The sequence below is a fragment of the Panthera uncia genome, chromosome F2, assembly GCF_023721935.1.
Source record: "Panthera uncia isolate 11264 chromosome F2, Puncia_PCG_1.0, whole genome shotgun sequence".
NCBI lineage: Eukaryota > Metazoa > Chordata > Mammalia > Carnivora > Felidae > Panthera > Panthera uncia.
The window spans coordinates 62766680-62786100 of NC_064812.1; the positions used below are offsets into that span (position 1 = coordinate 62766680).

General features: G+C 41.7%; 1 protein-coding gene across 3 annotated transcripts in view; it reads right to left on the reverse strand.

Annotated features, from left to right (window-relative positions):
• SULF1 (sulfatase 1) overlaps positions 1 to 19421 on the reverse strand; it is a 175115-nt gene that overhangs the window by 51245 nt on the left and 104449 nt on the right. For all 3 annotated transcript variants that reach the window (XM_049633299.1, XM_049633300.1, XM_049633298.1), the window contains exons 5-7: positions 17385 to 17624; positions 6838 to 6989; positions 4281 to 4450 (exon numbers count right to left, since the gene is read on the reverse strand). In XM_049633299.1, coding sequence (XP_049489256.1) covers positions 4281 to 4450; positions 6838 to 6989; positions 17385 to 17624 — 562 coding nt within the window. The remainder of the gene's footprint in view (positions 1 to 4280; positions 4451 to 6837; positions 6990 to 17384; positions 17625 to 19421) is intronic.

Here is a 19421-nt window from a genome sequence, read left to right on the forward strand (position 1 = left end):
GATGATTTACTGAAAAGCACAGAAGGGTCTTCCCCATAGTGAAGGGCTTTAGGATAAGGATTATCATGTGTGATGTTTTGATGGAGGCTCCCTCAGATATCACCGAGGCCGTGAACAGCCGAGCTGCTTCTGATTAAACACTGCCCCATGTCACGCGTGGTCGATATCTGTCCACATTCTTAGTCAGTGGGCATAGTCTCTAGCCTCAGTGCGTAAAGCCAATAAGCCAGTATTGGCCTGGCTTCCTTCCTTTGTTGGGAATGGAAAACACCGTGGAAACACAATGCATTCACTCCGGTCTGCGAGGGTCAGATAACTACAACGCTGGGCCACGTAAAAGGCATCTGGATGATGCGTGACCACCAAGGAAGGTGACCTAAAGGAGCGTGTTCGTGTTACCTGCTTCTCTCAAAAAGGGAGCGTCTACAGCTTCTCAGTGTTTTCAGGGCCTTGCCAAACATTTCTGCAAAGTACTTAACTGCTTACATCCCTTTGCTTGAATGTGTGGCTCGTGTTTTCGCTAAGGAAACCGGCCATTCAGGAGCCCCATGCACCACAGTTAGCAGCCTGTCTTCATTTGTCTCACTCTTCGTGTCTACAGACTGAACCGTGAACGCGGGCAGTCGCTCAGGGACAAGAGCCACACACCGACTCACCCCAGCCCCTTCCTCGAGTGAGCATCAGTTAGGGGAAACCTTTACCACTAAGATGCCAGGGTCTTGAGGCTCCTAAGACCCACAGGAGACACAACAGATCTCTCCATCCTAGGTGCACCGAAGCCCAAGGCTTAGCAGCAAAGAGAAGCTGAATCACTTAATCAACCACATGGATTTTCATTTTCTATGGTGAAGGGTGTTCTCCTAACTGGCCCTTGCTCCTTGAGCACACTTTGCACCTGGAAAAGATAACACGGCCCAGATTGGTGCTTAGCCTATCTGTGTTTTTGGAATGGCCAGGTGTGAGAGGCTCATCACAGTGTGAGGCTTAGCCTGTCAGGAGATTTGTCACATCACAACGGACATGTATCAACTTGTCAATTCTTCAGTTGCTTCCCCTAAACATGGGTTGAGCCTAATGAAATTGAGATTTTTGTAGGTCAAGAAAGATGGAATCAAGAAAGAGTGGCTTTATGTGGTTCATCTTGATAGAAAGGAACACTAAGAATTAGCATCTCTGAAGTGGCATCTGTGTCCCGGGCCCTCTGTGGGGACTTTAGCTACGCTTCCTCTCTTAATTTTTGTTCGTGACATCATGTCAACATGCTAGTATTATCCTCATTTTACAGATGAGACAATGGAGGTGCCTAGAGGTTAAAAAAATTGCTTAGGGAGGACCGATGAAAAAGGAACCCAGGCTTGTTTGTCTCAAAGGCCTAAATATTTTTCGCTCTGTCGTGTGTAGATTTTGCTTTATAGAATCACAAGTAAGGCACACTCGTGGTCCATTTGAACAAAAAGAAATAACTGAAACAATTTACATGTGAAAATGACCAAGTTACTACCCTCCCAAGTGACCTCCAGTGACTCTCTGCTTATGCTTACATACAAATCCATTCAAGCCCTCAAAATTCTGCTAGTTTCCCTTTCTAGCTGTAACCCTTATTGCTTTCCTTGCACTCCATTCTCTTAGGTCACATCTTAGGTCGCCTTACTTCACATGGCGACCACCTGTCTGTGCCACATTGTCTTCCTGAGGTCATCTACCCAAACTACAGGATCAGCTGCAGAAATTTTGCCCATTCTTTGAGGCCCATTCTGAATGTCTGCTTCTCCACGACTTTTCCTTGTTCCCCTAAAAGATGTGAATGGGTCTTCCCCCAAACTTCCGTAGCTCCTTGGATGCCTTCCCTAGTACTCACCACTTCTGTTCCTACCGGTAATATGGCTGTTTGGACACTTGCCCATCCCCTGCCTAGAGCAGGGGTTGGGGACAAACTTATTCTGTAAAGGATCAGAGAGTAAATATTTTGGGCATCACAGGCCATAGCGTATCTGCCACAACTACTCTGCTGTTGAATTGCGAAAGCAGCCACAGATAACACATCAATCAATGGGCATGGCTGTATTCCAATAAAATTTTATTAGCAAAAGCTGGTGGCAAGCTGGATTTGACCCCAGCGTGCCAATCCCTGTCTTTGATTATTGGTTCCCCAATGTTGGCACTCATGTCTTCCTCATGCCTACATTCTTGCCGTACTATATAGCACTACTCGTAAATATCTGTGGAGTCAAATAGAATTTTTAATTGCTGGAGTCAGAGATGCTGCTTTTTAGTTATCACTAAGGCCCTAAGAAATCTGCAGATTCCTCTCTTCCCACAATTGTCTGTGCATGCCACTGAGCCGTCAGAACCTTTTGACCTGTGGCTGATTCTTCTGGAGGCCCAGGACCTTGCCTGGAAGCTTCAAAGGCAGGATGACTTCTAAGGAGCCATAAAACACCACATTTTGTCAATCCCTTCTCCTCAAACTCGGGAAAACACCGGTAATGTTTACAGTTGGAGAAAGCCACCATAGGCTGGGAATCTGCCAGGGCAACAACAGAACCTACACAGACTGATTTCTGATTCAAAAGAAAAGAGAGGGACGCCTGGGTGGTTCAGTTGGTTACGCTTCCTACTCTTGATTTCGGCTCAGGTCACGATCTCACGGTTCATGAGATTGGGTCCTGTGTTAGGCTCTGTGCTGATGGCATGAAGCCTGCTTGGGATTCTCTCTGACCCTCTCTTTCTCTCTCTCTCTCTCTCTGCCCCTCCCTCCCTCGTGTGGGTGCGCATGGGCTCTCTCTCGGTCTCTCAAAATAAATAAACAAACATTTAAAAAAAGAAAAGGAAAGAGGCACGGAAGAACCTGGTAGAGACTTCTGAACCAGCAGGTTGCTGAATCTGTAAGTGATCTGTAATGGACAGCCACTTGCCACTTGTGGGCTTCACTCATGAATTTAGTCGCAAGGTTATATGTAGGTAGACCTTCAGAGACTTATATATCCAACCACAGAGGTCTTTCCCAAACACAGTGAGTCATCCAGACCACATTCCCCAGGTGCTGGGGCAAACTTCTTTATTTGTTGACAGTATTGTCTGCACTAAAACACCTCCCTCCTCCTATCCCACTGGGCATGTTCGGTAGGATATCCGTCCTGGCTTTATATCTACTGCTAGTTCCTATCTTCTGTCAGTTCTGATCTCCTTCCTTCTTTCTAAATCACTTGATGTGATCAAGACACATTAAGTACCACTGACCAAAAGTGATCAGTTTATTCGTTATAAGAAATAAGAAATCAGGAAAGGTTCTTCAGGGATATGGAATGACCAGCAACGATGGTGCCTTCAGTGCTTCTCTTTTCATAAATACATTTAATCTATTTTCTTTCTGTCTGGGATTGTGGCTGGGAAGTCAGTGTGGATGAAAATGGATGATATTTAAGCATAAACAGATTAAGAGCCAATTTTGGAGGTTTAGTGATGAAAGAAACAGATATCAGTTCCCTGTTCCCTACCTGTCTGATGGCCGATCCTTCAGCAGACACAGAGCCAACTGCTCTGTAGGGAAGCCCGCATGTTATTGCCATGGGTGGGAAGGAAGCATGTCGACAGAGTACAAAACAAACTCATGTTCTTTGCTGCCAAAGCATCTAGACTTTTCCACTCTGGGCTAGTGAGAATCATCAGCATAACGCAGCTCTCTGCTCTCTGCCTCAGCCCCCCACACCATCAGCCCCCTCCCCGAGCCTCCCCGCCCCTCCTTACCAAGGATCCTGCCTCTCAAAAAGAAACATCAGGTATTTTAAAGCCGTGACCTGAGAAGGCCTCTCGGGCAAGCCCATTCAAGCTTTCTGCAGCAATCCTAATTGCACATCTGTAGCAAAGCTACGACACTATTCACCTAGAAAATAACCCCGCGTTTCTACAACCAGACCAGGGATCGCCAGTCTGTTGCTATGAAAAGCATACCACTGGATCGTTGTTTTTATTATTAGGTCACGCTCAGGAATATTATTTAAGACAACTGAAGGGAACACTTGATAAAAATTTCCCCCAGTAAGCCTATGTGCTTCTCTTCCTTTCTATTTGGCTACTTATACATGTTGGAAATATGATTCCTAACAACACCACTAGAGAAGGCCCTGTGGCCAGCCTGCGCCATGGTCTCATGTCAGAAGCTGGTATTCCGGCCTCTGGAGACATGGTGTGGAAGGAAATGGGGTGAGGGAGAGGTGGGAGGTGGAGAGCAAAGGAAAAGCCTGTGTTCAGCAGGTCCCAGAACGGATGTTATTACTCACATGTGTTGGGAAGCGTTGGGGTACAGTTTTGAAAACTGTGGGGCCGAGTCCTCGGGGCCGTGGGGCGCAGCGTGGCTGATCACCATCATAATGGGCCTATGGGGATACATTCTCTTAGACATTTTGAAGTAATTAATGCTCTCGTTAGTGATTAAGTCTGTGAAGTAGTCCTGAAACATACATTTGACACAAAACAAAAATTACAAAAGGTGACATTCATCAGATCACATTTGAATACTGCTTTCTTCAGAAGCATCTCCCTGAACAAAGAGATAAGGTCTAAAGCAGGAAGGAAAATGACTCCCAAAGCAGCAAAACATCTTCCCTAACAGAGAAAATCGGTTGCCAGTTACTTGCTAGGGCTGCTAGGTTGGTAACACGCAAAAATTTTATTTTAAGTAAAGCACAACTTAGCAATTAAGAAAGAAAAAAAGTCAAGTTCTGTTTGTCCAAGATAATGATCAGATCTGGCAATCCAAATGCTAGAGAACATGAAACACCGGATACATATTTCATTCTCAGGTTTCATTGATGTAATTCGTTGACAAAAAATTTAATTACTTCAAGGGCAGGAAACACCCACGCCCACTACAAATTCACAGTTGCAGAACAAACACACACACACACACACACACACACACACACTCACACACACACACACACACACACACAAAGCCACATGCACAAACAAAAGCAAAGGTCTTTTCTTTAAATTAAAATTTCACCTGTGGGAATTACACAGTAATTAATTGCTAATGAAAGCCATAGCCAAAATCTGGGTACACAGGGAAAAGCTGCAATATTTTATCAATTAATTTACTTGAAACACTAAATATGGGGAGCATTTGATTTCCTGCAGATTATACTGTTAATTGCACAACTAAAATGATACAGCTGCTGGCATTTGGGCCTGACTTCTTAATAAAATGACTTAAGCCACAGTCTGAGGGACTGATGCAACTCTGTAAGGGAGAAGGAAGAAATGGAATGAAGAGGAATGATGAAAATTTTAAATTAAACCACCTGCTTCCTCCAAGTGGGTATCATTGGCCTGGAGTTCCAGTACAAACTTTATTCAGAAAGTGCCCAGACAACGTTCACCATGGTGGAGGCTTCCAGGCATGACTAATCACATGTAGATTCAAGGACCAGAACAGCTGCCAAAGCAGTGCCCAAGGGAGGAAATCTGTGTCACATGTCATTGTTAGGACAAGTCCACAGGCTATCACCTTCCTCCATGGGAGTGTCTGATTCATTCCTTTTCTCACTAAAAAAAGCGCCATATATTCTTTTTGGACACAGTTGTCTTTGACACTTAATCAGCTGCGATAATGGGCAAGTTACGCTAATTTAGTCTTTGGAGGGAATCTTGATTACTTTGCTCTCCTTAGGACAACAGGGAAAGAAAGGTTAATAGCTTGAACAAGGAGCATGAAAGCATCCCCACAGATAAAAAATGATAGCAGTGACAATTAGTGCACTTTGTAGGACATTGCTCAAATCTGCCTCCAAGGTCCCTGCCAGCTCTCGACTTTGATGAGTCTGGAATCCTATTAGCAATGTTTGTGAATTTCATTTGCATTCATTGTTTTCTGAGGGATACCAAAGAGCGAGGCTTACACCTCATCTCCAACCAAGTTCCTTGGGCTCAAATCGGGCCAAGCATAAAGGCAGCACTGTGCCAAAATTAAATCAAGTTCCCTCTTTCTGACTTCTACCAATGGCTCTTTCGTAGCGATCTATGCTGGATAGAGCAGACTGTCAGCTTCTTTTAGATAAGCGAGGAAGAGATGGGCACGGCTATAAGGGAAGAGCATATTTTAGGCTAACTAGCAGGCTAAATTCAAATATATTTCCCCCTTCACTCTTGTCCTCTGAAAATTGTTTTGTTTTAAGTTGGCAATCACAAAACGTTTGTGAATTTAAAAAAGTCTAATCTAGGATCTATTTATCAGAGAGCCAAGGGACATGTCGATTTCAGTGTCTATGAACTGGTTTGGAAATCCTAGGACTGATAGCCTCAGAGACTTCCATGGACTCGAGTCGCCATGGGGCAGGTGTGTCCTTGCCATGTATCAAAGCTTGCTCCCACAGGAGTAAGAGAAAGGACCGTGGTTTCTCGACCTTCGATTATTGCACTTGTCTGCTCTAACTCTTACATCTAAACGTGAAGCCATGGACGAAATATACTTTTACCCCAATGAAAAGCAAAATGGTACAAGATGAACATTTGATTATGTGGACCAATCCTCTGGAGCGCAGAGAAATCAAAAATTATCACAAGACAGAGTGGAGAGATCTATGATTTTCTTGATGATAACTTTCATCAGAGGCTGATTGCCTTTCATCCTAATGAGGGAAAAAAATCACTAGTCAAAGTCAGTGTTCCTTGAAAATCTTTTTCTTGCCTGGAGTTTAAAATTACCTTAAAATTTCTCATTCTAACATTGTGAGAACATAGAAAGCCAATCTCATGTATAACTTAACTCACTGAAAATGGCTTTTCCCCATTACACATAAAGTAAATTGATGCAGTGTGAAAGTGCCTGAAAATTACCTTTGCATAATCAAATCCATGCTTTTCTTTGATGCCATTGCGACAAACAGTGTAATTATAGAAACGAGAATTCTTGATTAATCCAAGCCATTCTCGCCACCCAGGAGGGATGTAGCTGCCATTATATTCATTGAGGTATTTTCCAAAAAAGGCTGCAATGGGAAAAAACAGGATTATTTTCTCATATGAAATGATTAATCACAAATAAATGCATAAATGCATAAGTATGAAATTATGACTTGAAAAAGAGGCAGTAAAACAAAAGTTAACCTAGGTAACAGTGGATGTCAAAACAACAATAGTGTAATACTCTTGATTCTTTGGCCAAGTGACACACACAAGCATTTTCCTTTCAAATAAATAAACATTGCACCCAAGTACATGGATTATCGTTCAATAAAATTACCATAATGATCATGATACTCCGGGTACATCTATTTCTTGTGGCTGTGCTGGGATAAAAGCAGAATTACCCTTTTGTTAAGTTGATGTGACAGTCAGAGAAGTAGCCAATAGAAATCTGGAATGCTACCTCTGGGCAAATACTGGAAGACTGAAAGTTCACTCTTTGTGATAAAATAAGTTTCCTAATTTCACTATTTGAGAGTTGTAAAAACTATTCACTCTTTGAGTTGTAAAAACACTATAGAAAAGCTTGTCTTTGTTTTCACATATCCAAATTTTCCAAATCGAGGAACCATGGTAAACTCCATTTCTATGGCACATGGTAAGGGTTTTTATGTCACACGCATTTTACAGCATCGGTGTTTACATTATGTGTATTTCATGAATGCATAGGTCTATTACTGATAATTAAAAATCCTGATAACATAGAGTTACTACACAGATGGCTAATTTTCATAGAATTATAGTGCAACAGAAGTACATGGGCCACAAACATGCACACCACTGCTCATCGAAGAGGGCACTGGAGGGGCTTCATATTTGTAACTCTGGCATGTCACACATCCAAGAAAGGCCACTGTGCAACAAGACTTATTGATCCTTTCAGAGAAAAACTTTGAATTTGGTCCTCTGCCACAGATGATGATAGGAGAGGGGCAAAGGGGAGAGAAAGGCAGGTTGGAGTTTTGGGAACAAAATGGGTTAGATTTTGAAGTCAAATACCTTGTAACTGTTAGAAGGGTCCCAAAAATGTATTGTTAGCATATTTTTGAGAAAGAGGGTACTATCTTTTTCTTCCTTTCTTTCTTTTTCTTTCTTTCTTTCTTTCTTTCTCTTTATTTCTTTCTTTCTTTTTCTTCCTTCCTTTATTTCTTCCTTCCTTTCTTTCTTTCTTTCTCTTTCTTTTCTTTCTTTCTTTCTTTCTTTCTTTCTTTCTTTTTCTTTCTTTCTTTCTTTCTTTTTCTTCCTTCCTTTCTTTTTCTTTCTTTCTTTCTTTCTTTCTTTCTTTCTTTTTCTTTCTTTTCTTTCTTTCTTTCTTTCTTTCTTTCTTATGTTCACTGACTTTAATCACATTACATTTACCATGTTATCACCATGGAATGTAAATTCAGGTTAGACAAGACAGCTTCACAAGTGCAATAAAGCGATCTGGAATATACCAAAGTTTGTGTATAATGTCTGACCAAATCGCCTTGCTGATAACTAATTAATCACTTCAATTGTAGGTAATTTTTTTTAATGTTTATTTTTGAGAGAGAAAGAGAGAGAGCATGGGGGAGGGTCAGAGAGAGAGACACACACACAGAATCTGAATCAGGCTCCAGGCTCTGAGCTGTCAGCACAGAGCCCAATGTGGGGCTCGACCTCACGAACAGCGAGATCATGACCTGAGCTGAAGTCAGACACTTAACCAACTGAGCCACCCAGGCACCCCATAATTTGTTAACATTTATGATTCTTACAGAGAAAATAAACAAACTGCATACATTTAAAAAGTGTTTTTCATTAACTTCGCATTAGTACTTAAAATACACATTTCTATTTCAAGATGATGTTTAAAAAATTATTCTAATACAACAGCAACATAACCGTAATTCCTCAGCTACACAAAAAGCTAAACTATGTTCTGTAGTTAAGTTATCCTCATGTTTACATGTATGATTCTTAAGTAAATACTATTTCTCAGCAGCTGCTCTCAGCTTTTTAGGTTTGGCTTAAACACACACACACACACACACACATATTTTCATTTGTAAGGAAGCTTATAATGTGATATTCCATGCACTGTTCTGGAAAGGTTCTTTACGAGCCAACCAATCCTAAAAACTGAAGTACTCAATCAGTCTGCAAGAGGAGGACGGTACTATTTCCAATAGTTGTAATTTCGCCAGGGACACGGGTATAGACAAGCACTATTTTGGGTAAGCTAGATGTTTGGTCGCCCTATTAGCTTGCAGACGTAGATAGCCTTCCCCTTAAGTAGGAAGGAGTAGAGAGATTTTTATATGTGTATATATAGGTGTGTATATGTGCACACGTGTGTTGCACACATGCACACTTACACCTGTATGTACATACATATGTAACACACACATGCATACAAGTTTTACTTTTACTGATTTTTACGAGGCTGCAATCTTTCGTTTTAGGGGGAAACGATGGCTAGCCAGATGCCTTCCATGTCAAAGCCACTTTCTAGGTTCATTAAGCAGGGTCTCCCAGACACCTCCACTTACATCCACGAAGGAAGACAGCTTCTGGATGACTGGCTTGAGAAGATGAAAACGGATCCCAGGATCAGGCACTTTATTGATAGTGCTCTTCAAGCACGCATTTCTGAATCTGTAAACTTGTCCACAGTACATCATTTCTGTGTCTTTATGGGATAGCTAGTTTGCTTTCATCTTTGGTCCACAGCCACCTGTAGGATACCTCCACCTGAATGTTTCACTCGCACCTAATACAATCGTCCAGAACGGAATTAATCCTTTTCCCTTAGGAAATTACTTCTTTCTTCAGATTCCTTTCATTCTCTGAGTGTCATAATCACCTTCCTGGTCAACCAGACTTGGCACCCCAGAGTCCGCCCTGATTTCACCCGCTCCTTTGGTCCCCTTGCTAAGTAGTCGCCACCACCTGCAGGTTCTAGGTGGAAAATGGCTCTCGAACCTGCCCCACCCTTGATTACAGGACTCCCCTCACGAACACTTACAGGCTTCTGCCAGCTCTCCTAGCCAGGCTCCAGGCTTTTTCCACTCCTGGTGCCACCTTCCCGAAGACTGGCTCTGGTCACATCACCCTCTTCCAACAATTGTGGACGGACCGTCCCCCTCACCTGCACAACCAAGTTTCATTTGGTAGCTTGCCATTCAAGGCCACCCTGACTGGACAAAATCTGGACAAAATCCCTCTTTCCAGCTCCATCCTGCATTTCTCTTTGACCCCGTGTCCAGAGAATGCATTTTCTCCATTTGCTCTGGTTTTCACCTCTCTGCTTTGCCTGTGCTTTGCCCTCTTCTCCCCACTGTTTACCAAGACCAGACGAGGTGCCATTTCAATCTCAGTCTTTGCCCGGTTCTACAGCGATTTGGTTCTGCGGCTCTCGTGCCATTTTCCCTTTCTTCCTCATGCTACGGTCATGTTTGTACGTAAGCTGATCTCCTTTAGACCGTAAGGGTTCTGAGGGCCGACACCGCCTTTGCCTCATCTCTGTACTCCCCCTGCTTCCCATCCTTGCATATAGTATAGGGGCTCGGAAAGTTTTGTTTCTTGCACTGGGGTTCATGGACGTCCATGTATTCTGGGGATTCTATAAATTCTAGACTTATGTTTTGACTTGAATTATAAGTGGCTGAAGTTGATATTTCTGGTCGGAGTCATTTTCTTGGAAGAGTTGACTCAGGTCTGAGAAACGGGGGTAGGACAAAATGTCAGAGGGTCTCCCATCAGGTAGGACTCAGGATTTCCCTCTGAGCTGACTGTGTGCAGTAGGAATTCTAATGAGGGGTTCTTGTCTTTAGAGACTAATCACCTTTTCACATAAAGTACAAGATAATTTTCCTTTCTAACAAAAGGCAATGTGACCTCCAGTCAGAGGCCGTGGACCAGGGCCACACCCACCATTACTTCAGAAGGGGACGATTTCCAGGAACCTTCCACTTAATAACCTTGGGCCCAGCTCTTTCCCCTGGCCTTCTCCTCATCCCCAGGGGTTTTGTCCCACGTTCCTCTCCGTCTGTCTTAAAAGAGGTAAAAGGGTACAGTGGCTTGGAATATAAACGCTGGAGCCAGCCTGCCTGGGTTCAAATCCTGGCAGTGTCATTTGCTAGCTATCCTTAGGCAAGTTACTTAGCCTCTCTTCACGTCCAGTTCTCCATCTGTGAAAACGCGAGGATACTCATAAGCACAGTGGCGGGGTCGTTGTTAGAATCGAGTGAAATAAAACATACGTAAAGCGCTTAGAACAGTGCCTGGCACATAACAAGGGCTTTTTTAATGCTGCTGCTGCTGCTGGTATTATTATTAGCAGCACCGTTATCATTATGCTCCCAACGCTGTATCCTGGTTTCAAATAATGTACCACTCGGCTGTTGAAGGAGATCTTGGAGTTCCGTGCTTGTGCATTTGGAAAACTTTCTTGAGAGGTTACATACTTCTCTTCCCCAATCGGCCACATTTTGCGGCAACGAATTCCCATTTGGCTTCCGTTTTCTTGCTTAATTAGTTTTTAGATTTTTCTCCTGTTACGTTCAGTTTTGCTCTCTTGTTTTTTCCTCTCGGGGCAGCCACGATGGGTCACTCCTGCCCTTTGCCTCGTTGTTTTACTTGTTCGGTTATTTAGTGCTGTTTTCTATCCATCGCCATGGCTAGTGCCCCTCCCTTAATCCTCCCCTTGTAAACTATTCCTTCTAGTCTCTTAATAGTCCTTGTTGCTTGCTTCAGAACTCCCTCCAGGTTTTCGGTGTCTCTGCGCTAACAGAGTGTAAAAACATGTACTCAGGATTCCAGATGTGCCCTCATCCAGCACACTTGTTCCGAGAGAGACCAGGACCTCATGCATCACGATGCGGCACCCCGGTGCTGTTGGCTTCAAGTTACTCTGGCCTTTCTTGTTGCCTCGTAACATTGAGACTCATTTGTAATCACCCCTGGCCTCTTTCAACATTATGCTTCCTGGCAGCGCTCTGCAATTGATTATCTGGGCTTCTAATTATTTTCTTCCAGATGTATTAAATCTCGTTCTCCCTCCCTAAGGTGAATTTCATTTTCTCGCCCATATTGCCATTATATTATGTGTAGTTTGAAGTTTTTCTTATCCCTTGGCATTGGCAATTCACGTCAACTTACTACCATCAGAATATATCACTAACACACCATCTACCTGTCCTTCTAGATCATTCTCTTCTCTGAGACATCATTAAGCACTTCCCTTCATGGCTGTTTAAAAAGGGGGTGGGGGGGGGTCGGGTGACAGGCAGAAAGATCAGAAAGACCTGATTATAATTACGGGTGACTTTAGGCCCTGCTACGTCTGCGGAGGACAATCTGTTACATAATACTTAAAAATTTTTCCTTCAACTCTTTGAAGCAAAGGCTTTTAGGTCAGCAGGAGGAACTATAGAAAAGAGTTCTGATGCTGTGGAGAAGTTAAATCTTATTTAACATAACAAATGGTACACTAATTGAGTTTTTACTGCGTGTAATTGATAAACTTGGGGTCACAGGATTTTACTGGTAGTTAACACACCAATATACGTAAGTTTGAACCAAGTTAAAATTATAATTTAATTCCCCAAGGAGACTGTAAGTCTAATGAAGACAAGGATCTTACTTATATCTTGTCAAGCCAGGGATCTTACTTTATATCTTTTCATATCCCAGCACTTAGTGTAAGTCTAAGCATATGTAGTTCAATACATGTATGCTATACCATATGTTACTATCAAGATCTATAATACCATAATTCATTAAAATAAGAATATTAGTGTGTGGAGGACAAATAAATAAATAAATAATTTTGCTATGAGTAACATAAGTTTTGTAAAATAAAACGACATGAAATCAGAAGAATTGATTCATTGGTCTAAATTATTTTGTTATAAAAGACTTCTTTACAAAGAGATTTACTGCAGCTCTCCATTAAATATTGCCCCTTTCACCCAAGTGATATGAAGTTAAATGAGTATGACTAAAGTTTAATTCACATGTGATTTTATGTATCATGTGTTACGATTGTAATGTGAACACTACAATCTTTAAATGAGTCCATATAAAACGTATAGGGATTATAATAAAATTACAGTTTAATTTCAGGCAGGAAAGAAAACCTAGGAATCATTCTGGTTGATCTCTGCATTGCATATACAAATTGGGAAACTAGCTCATGCAAGTTCTCCGAACATATTAAAGGCAGAGATGGGACAAGGGTCCGACTCCCCTCAGCCTTGATTTAGGGTTTTTTTTTTTTCTGATATGTGATGCTATCTCTCCAACGTGGCTTGTTACTTTTACCTTAAAACCGATGACAGGTTTTACATTCATGTCTATACTCTTACAAGAACTTTACACTACATTTTATTTTTTTTGAGCAGATGGGCAAGATATTCATTTCTATGATAGATAATCCAATATCAGTCCCACTTCACTTGTCAGAACATAAAATGCAATAGACGTGTTGTTGTATTTTCCCCTTTTGAACATTAAAGCTGTTGGACAGTCATATTTTCCATGAGTAAAGTTAGAAAAATTTAGGCTATAGCCAGTCCAAAAATATGCCTCAGTTCTGAAAAAGAAAAAATCATGTCAGACAATGGTAAATATAATATTGGATCAATTCGATTCATTTAAATCCACATATTCTGGAGGCATCCCAAAATAAGCCTCTTGGTAATTCAACTTCTCTGACTTGTTCTTCATAAAACTGATTACTGCACTGTGCTTTTCTTTAGATGAATATTTATGTATGATATATATTTTGGTTTCTTGCATTATTTTTCTTAGCTTCTCAGCTAAATGTTCCAAATAATGTATTCATTATTAGAAAAACAATAAAATCTTTATATATTGGCTTTCCCCCCTTCTAGTTTAGTGGCTTATAAATAATTATGTTGGTTTAATACCTATTCACCAATTTTCTTAATTTCCTAAGATGCCTGTCCTCCTGATGTGCTTATTTGTGTATTTTCAAATGGGACCCTGTCCCTGGCTAGATCAATAAACTCTTGTCACAAAGACATCTCTGCTTCCTAATTGTCTGAGACACTTCAATATTTTCCCATCAAGGATAAATTTAAATTGTATAGATCTCTATCATTGACATTTTAGTCTTCCAATTTGTATTTTTGCCTGATTCACTAATGGGCCCATCAAAATTTATTATGTGTGTATCATCCTTTTTTGGTTTATCAACTATTTGGAAAAGTCCTTGTTTCCTTTAAAGAATTCCTTTTCCCCTGTTAAGATGACTCACTATAAATTCAATTATTACCTAAGTATCCAGGCCCCTGGGTGGAAGGTTGGCCTCAGAATCAGACTTAGGTTCCAGGAGCAAATCTCCTGTTCTTGGAGAAGACAAGTGACTGAAGCAGGCTGCTGGGCTGCACAAAAAGCCTGACAGTTGTCATCGGGGCAGGCTTATGGGGTGCAGTGTCATTCTAGACCTAACCTGTACATTTAGGGTAGGACACTGGAAAGAACTCTGAAGACCAAGGTCCTGACACCCGTTCTTCCCATTAGAATATCAGATGTGCCACTTTGATCTTGTTGGTGTAAATTTGCTCACCTGAAAATAAGGGGATGGAACTAAATTATCTCTATTTTATTCAAGCTCTTGTAATCCATTGTAGGGTAGATATAATGTAGTATAACTAAAACAAGGCCCAGAGTATACTGCGCTTCTTAGATAATTTGTTTCTATCTTGGTGACCCAGTAAACTTCGTAATGGATGGCATTTCAATTTTTCCTTTTGCCATCTGGAAGCTTAGTTCCAAATATGCACCTTTTCTCCACATCTCCATGGCATGCACTTTGTATACCAAGCTTTGCCTTGGCTTTAACTGGTACAGCCCTTCATTTCCATTTTCCAGGGTTCTTACTGTTTGGTATCCTGTTACGTTTTACATGTCTCTGAAGGTGCTATGGAATGAGGCATGACAGAAACATGTAAAGAAAGAAGATGATGGAAAAAGGAAAGACTTTGGAGTCAGGTGTGCTAGATTCATCCTACCACGGGTAAGCCTGTGACCTTAGACAACTCTCCTGAGTCCCTGTTTCTTCACTGGCAACACAGGCAAATCCTTTCTTTCCAGGTTGCCGGAAGAATTACGTGAGACAATTTAGATAAAGCGTCTGTGCACATAAGTAAACGACATATATTAATTTCCTTCTTTTCCCCCTTTCTTTTTTCTCCGTAGTTTTATTGATGTGTAAGTGACAATCAAAAGCTGTAATATATTTAAGGTGTACAACCCGATGGCATGAAATACATAAAGACTGTGAAACATTCACCACCGCCAAGCCAATCAACATATCCATCACCTCACACCTCTACTATTTTCCTTTTGTGGTCACAACACCAAAGATCTACCCTCTCAGCAAATTTCAAGTGCACAATACAATATTGTGGGCTATGGTTACATAGCCGTATGCCGTTTCTTCAGAACTCATTCATCTTCTTCTTGTCCTTGCTTGATTTGCCCCGAAACAGACTATCAAACCCTGGTTGACCACTCTTAGTCTTGGTAGGGTTCTCTGTGTCATCCTGCAGCTTTATTTCTCATGACAGGCATCGTCCGTCTCACTCTGGATATGGTCAGAGTCCCGACCCTTCAAGCTCTATACCTGCTACTAGGGATTAAATTCTAGGGAGCCTGGGAGTCGAAAGGCATTGATTTCATATGATGCTTCTCATGAACAAAACACGAGTCGGTGGTTAAAATCAGGAACCAGGCATCAGGGGAGAATTTCTGGTTTCGCTTCCTAGCTGGTCACACAGTATTTGAAATCCCCACCCCAGTTATAACACACAGCCAAGTACATTTGCTGTCTGTAAACCCTACAGGGATGTTTGATGGGTTTGCAAATTGCCTTAGGGCTCTCAGACGAAAGGTGCCATAAATTTAAATCACTTATGTGAGAAAACACACTTAGGATAAGGCACTCTCAGTAACCTAGTTTCTTTCCTAAGTATAAGCAAACACCCTTGAGAGTCACGGGAGGAGCCTTCCCTCTGAATGGAGATCTTGAGATGCTTGTGAATGACAATGCTATCAGAGTCAAAATCAATATTTTTATCCATAAATAACAAGTATTAAGAGCGCACAGAACGCCCTGAGAAGAAGCAAATGGCCTCATACTTTCCAAGTCCAGAGGGAAAGATTAATTTCATGTTTTAAAGATATTTCAGAGAATACATATATCTGAAACCCTTTACTTCTAAATCTTCAGAATAGAGAGGCTGTAGATCCGCAAACCATTTCCAACAAACTTTAATGATGACATCTTTAATTCTTCTAAGTCTTGGTGGTTCTGAAAAAAACTATTTGTGTACTGCAGCTCTTCTATAAACACCTTTGTTGCCTTTCATGAAGAAATGTTCAGAAAACCCTTAAGAGAACATCGGAATGCTGGGATAATAAAGGCTTTGGGGGCTAACGTTACCACAGTCTTTCTTACAAAGATTGAATGACGTTTATGACTTCTCTTTTTTTAAAAAATTTTTTTAGTGTTTATTTATTTCAGAGAGAGACAGAGTGCGAGTGGGACAGGGGCAGAGAGAGAGGGAGACACAGAATCTGAAGCAGGCTCCAGGCTCTGAGCTCTCAGCACAGAGCCCGACACAGGGCTCGAACTCACAGACCGCGAGATCATGACCTGAGCCGAAGTCAGATGCTTAACTGACTGAGCCACCCAGGTGCCCCTGTGACTTTTCTTGAAAGAGGTCTCCAATTTTCAAAAGAGCAATTAACCAGAAACCTCTTCTTGCCCTATGTAGGTTAAACAATGACAGCAGGTGTAGCGATTGGGAGGCCTTCCTTTCCTGGAAGACGGGGGTGAACATGTGAGACCTACAAATAACCACAGCCTAAGCTAAAGAAACTCCAACTTCTATTAGTTATGAATGAATAAACAGATGAATCAACAAGGCACACCTCATTGGCTTATTCATTCAGTTATTTACTAATTCAAAAAATAATTTTTGATTATCTAGTGGGTCCCAGGTCTTGGAGTGGATGCTCAGCAGTTTCAAACATTTGATGATTTCTCACTGAAACAATCTGCAGGAATTTACCAACACCTAAGACAAGACTCAGGCTTGATCCCAAGCAGGCAAATGATCCCAAGCAGGCAAATGGGGTGAATACTCTTCTGTTGCAGATCCTCTTAGAAAATTCTGATCGTTGGGTGCTCTGATGAATATAACACTTTTGTAACGTACCCACTGAGAATCACTCTTTTTTCTAAGGGATCGCTCATTGGTACACTTTTCAGAGTAAAAAAGAAGGGGATGGGGAGGACACTGATGCAGAAGAGTCTACCCTACTTCTGCTTATTGGAACTTCATCTATTTCATTACACCATGCATTTACCTGTATCTCAGATACACCGCCAGAAGTTCATTGGCTAGAAAGTCCACCTTTACCTGTTCTGTAGCCAGTGTTGTTAAGATACACAGCAAAAGTCCGAGGTTCATGCATCGCCTGCCAGGACGGCGAAGAGCAGTTCTCATTGTTGGTGTAGACATTGTGGTTGTGCACATACTTTCCGGTGAGCATGGAGGACCGGGAGGGGCAGCACATGGGGGTAGTCACAAAAGCGTTGGTGAAGGTGGCCCCCCCATGCTCCATAATCTTTCTTGTTTTGTTCATGACTTGCAGGGACCCTGGAAAGGACAATTTCAACGTTGTTTAGCAGCCTGTGCCACACGAACACCCATTTATGCCGTGTCACTCAGTGACCCTGTTCCCCTGATTTATTAATTTCCCTCCATTGGCTTGAAGGGCTCTATAATTTGACAGTTCCCATTTCCGGAACAAAATTAAGCATTTGGGATCCTATCATCTCAAGCATTTTGCAGAGTAATAAACACAATTCAGCTTCTCCTCTCCTTACTCACAAAGAAAAAAATGCAGGCTAATCTGATAATTAAAGCTAGAATTTTAGATATGGAGCAAATTCAAAGGCCAGCAGCCTTTTGAAGATTACCAGAGAACAATAGCCTGTTACACAGAACATCAAAACCCCAGCCCACCACATATGCACAATGCTTGTGACATTGCAGAGGTTACTAGATATAGTGTTTCAATCATATGAAATTAAAGAGGAAAGCCATTTTTCCCCCTATTAAGTAAAAGTCTCTCCAAAATGTCTGTATTTAATTTAAAAAATTTCTTCTTTGTAACTTGGTGTTCCCTAGCAAAGTCACCAAATACCTGCCAGTTTTTCTATCAGGATAGTACTACCAATTTACATCTTAACTTGTTTACATGTAATATCAAAAGACAGACTGCTTATGAAAGAGCTATGATTCTACTGCACTCAAAAGGATTTACATAGAGTAAAATATTCCATTCTGACTGTGAAGGATGAAATTGTAACATAAGATTGCTGAGGAAGAAAAAAACTACTTCGATTACTCTACCCAGCCAAACACTGCCGCTGAAACACATCCAAATACTGCAGAAAAAAAAGCACAGGCTAGAATTCAATAGTCTTTTCAGGACTTGTCAAGAAATGCACTACAGAGCACTACAGCCAAGCCCATTGCATTTGAATCCTGGAGCCTCACATTTCCAACAGGTCCCACTTCTTCCAAAGAAAGGGAGAAAGTCTATGTCGTTTTCCAGCGAGGAAGGAAATCGTAATGCAAACCAGGCAAGCATTCAGAGCAGAAGAGAAGTGTGCAATGGTCCAAAAAGCCACAGTTAGCCTGATTTTTTTCACATATTAGCTCTTTCTGTTCACATGAAACATACGAAAACAGGAGGAAGGTTTCTAATTGGGTCTCATTAGAGCTCCCTAAAATAGGCTTCAGTTAGGAGGATTCCTGACTGCTTTTTCTCCCCTGGTTGTCTTCAGGGGATCAAGCAACCTCTTTGTAATCGGTGAATAACATGTAGTGAGTGCCCACTTCATGCTGAACATTCTATCAACCTCAGTACTCTGGGCTGGTCCCGTAAGTGTAGCGTTAACAAAAGAAATGGAAAATCCTCTGCTCCCTTGGTCTTCGGCAGTAAACTATCTGGACGAGAACCTACGTATAGAAATCACATTGGGGATATTTGCAAAGCAACGTAAAAGTGTGGCTATAGCAGTAGCAGTAAAATAAGGCTACAAGGGACTGAGGGGGATGTCTAATAAGAGTTCTGAAACAAGAAATGAGGACAAATGGAAGGAGAGCAGGAAGAAAAACGCAAGACGGGCGCAATGTGTTAGTGGACAGGACGGTATGTGTGGGCTCGGGAGGTGGGGGGAGTAGACGGAGGAGTGCAGCACACTGATTCCCTAGAACGAAAAAGAATGGACACTTCTCTTCATGAAATGTGGGAGGCAGAGTTAGTGAATGGCTTTGAGGTTGGGCAGAGATATTTAGATTTGGAAGAATAGCCAAAATGAAGGCAGAACAGTTTCTTTGTCAAAGGAATGAATGACACGATAAGGAAAAAGTCTTTGAGGGTGT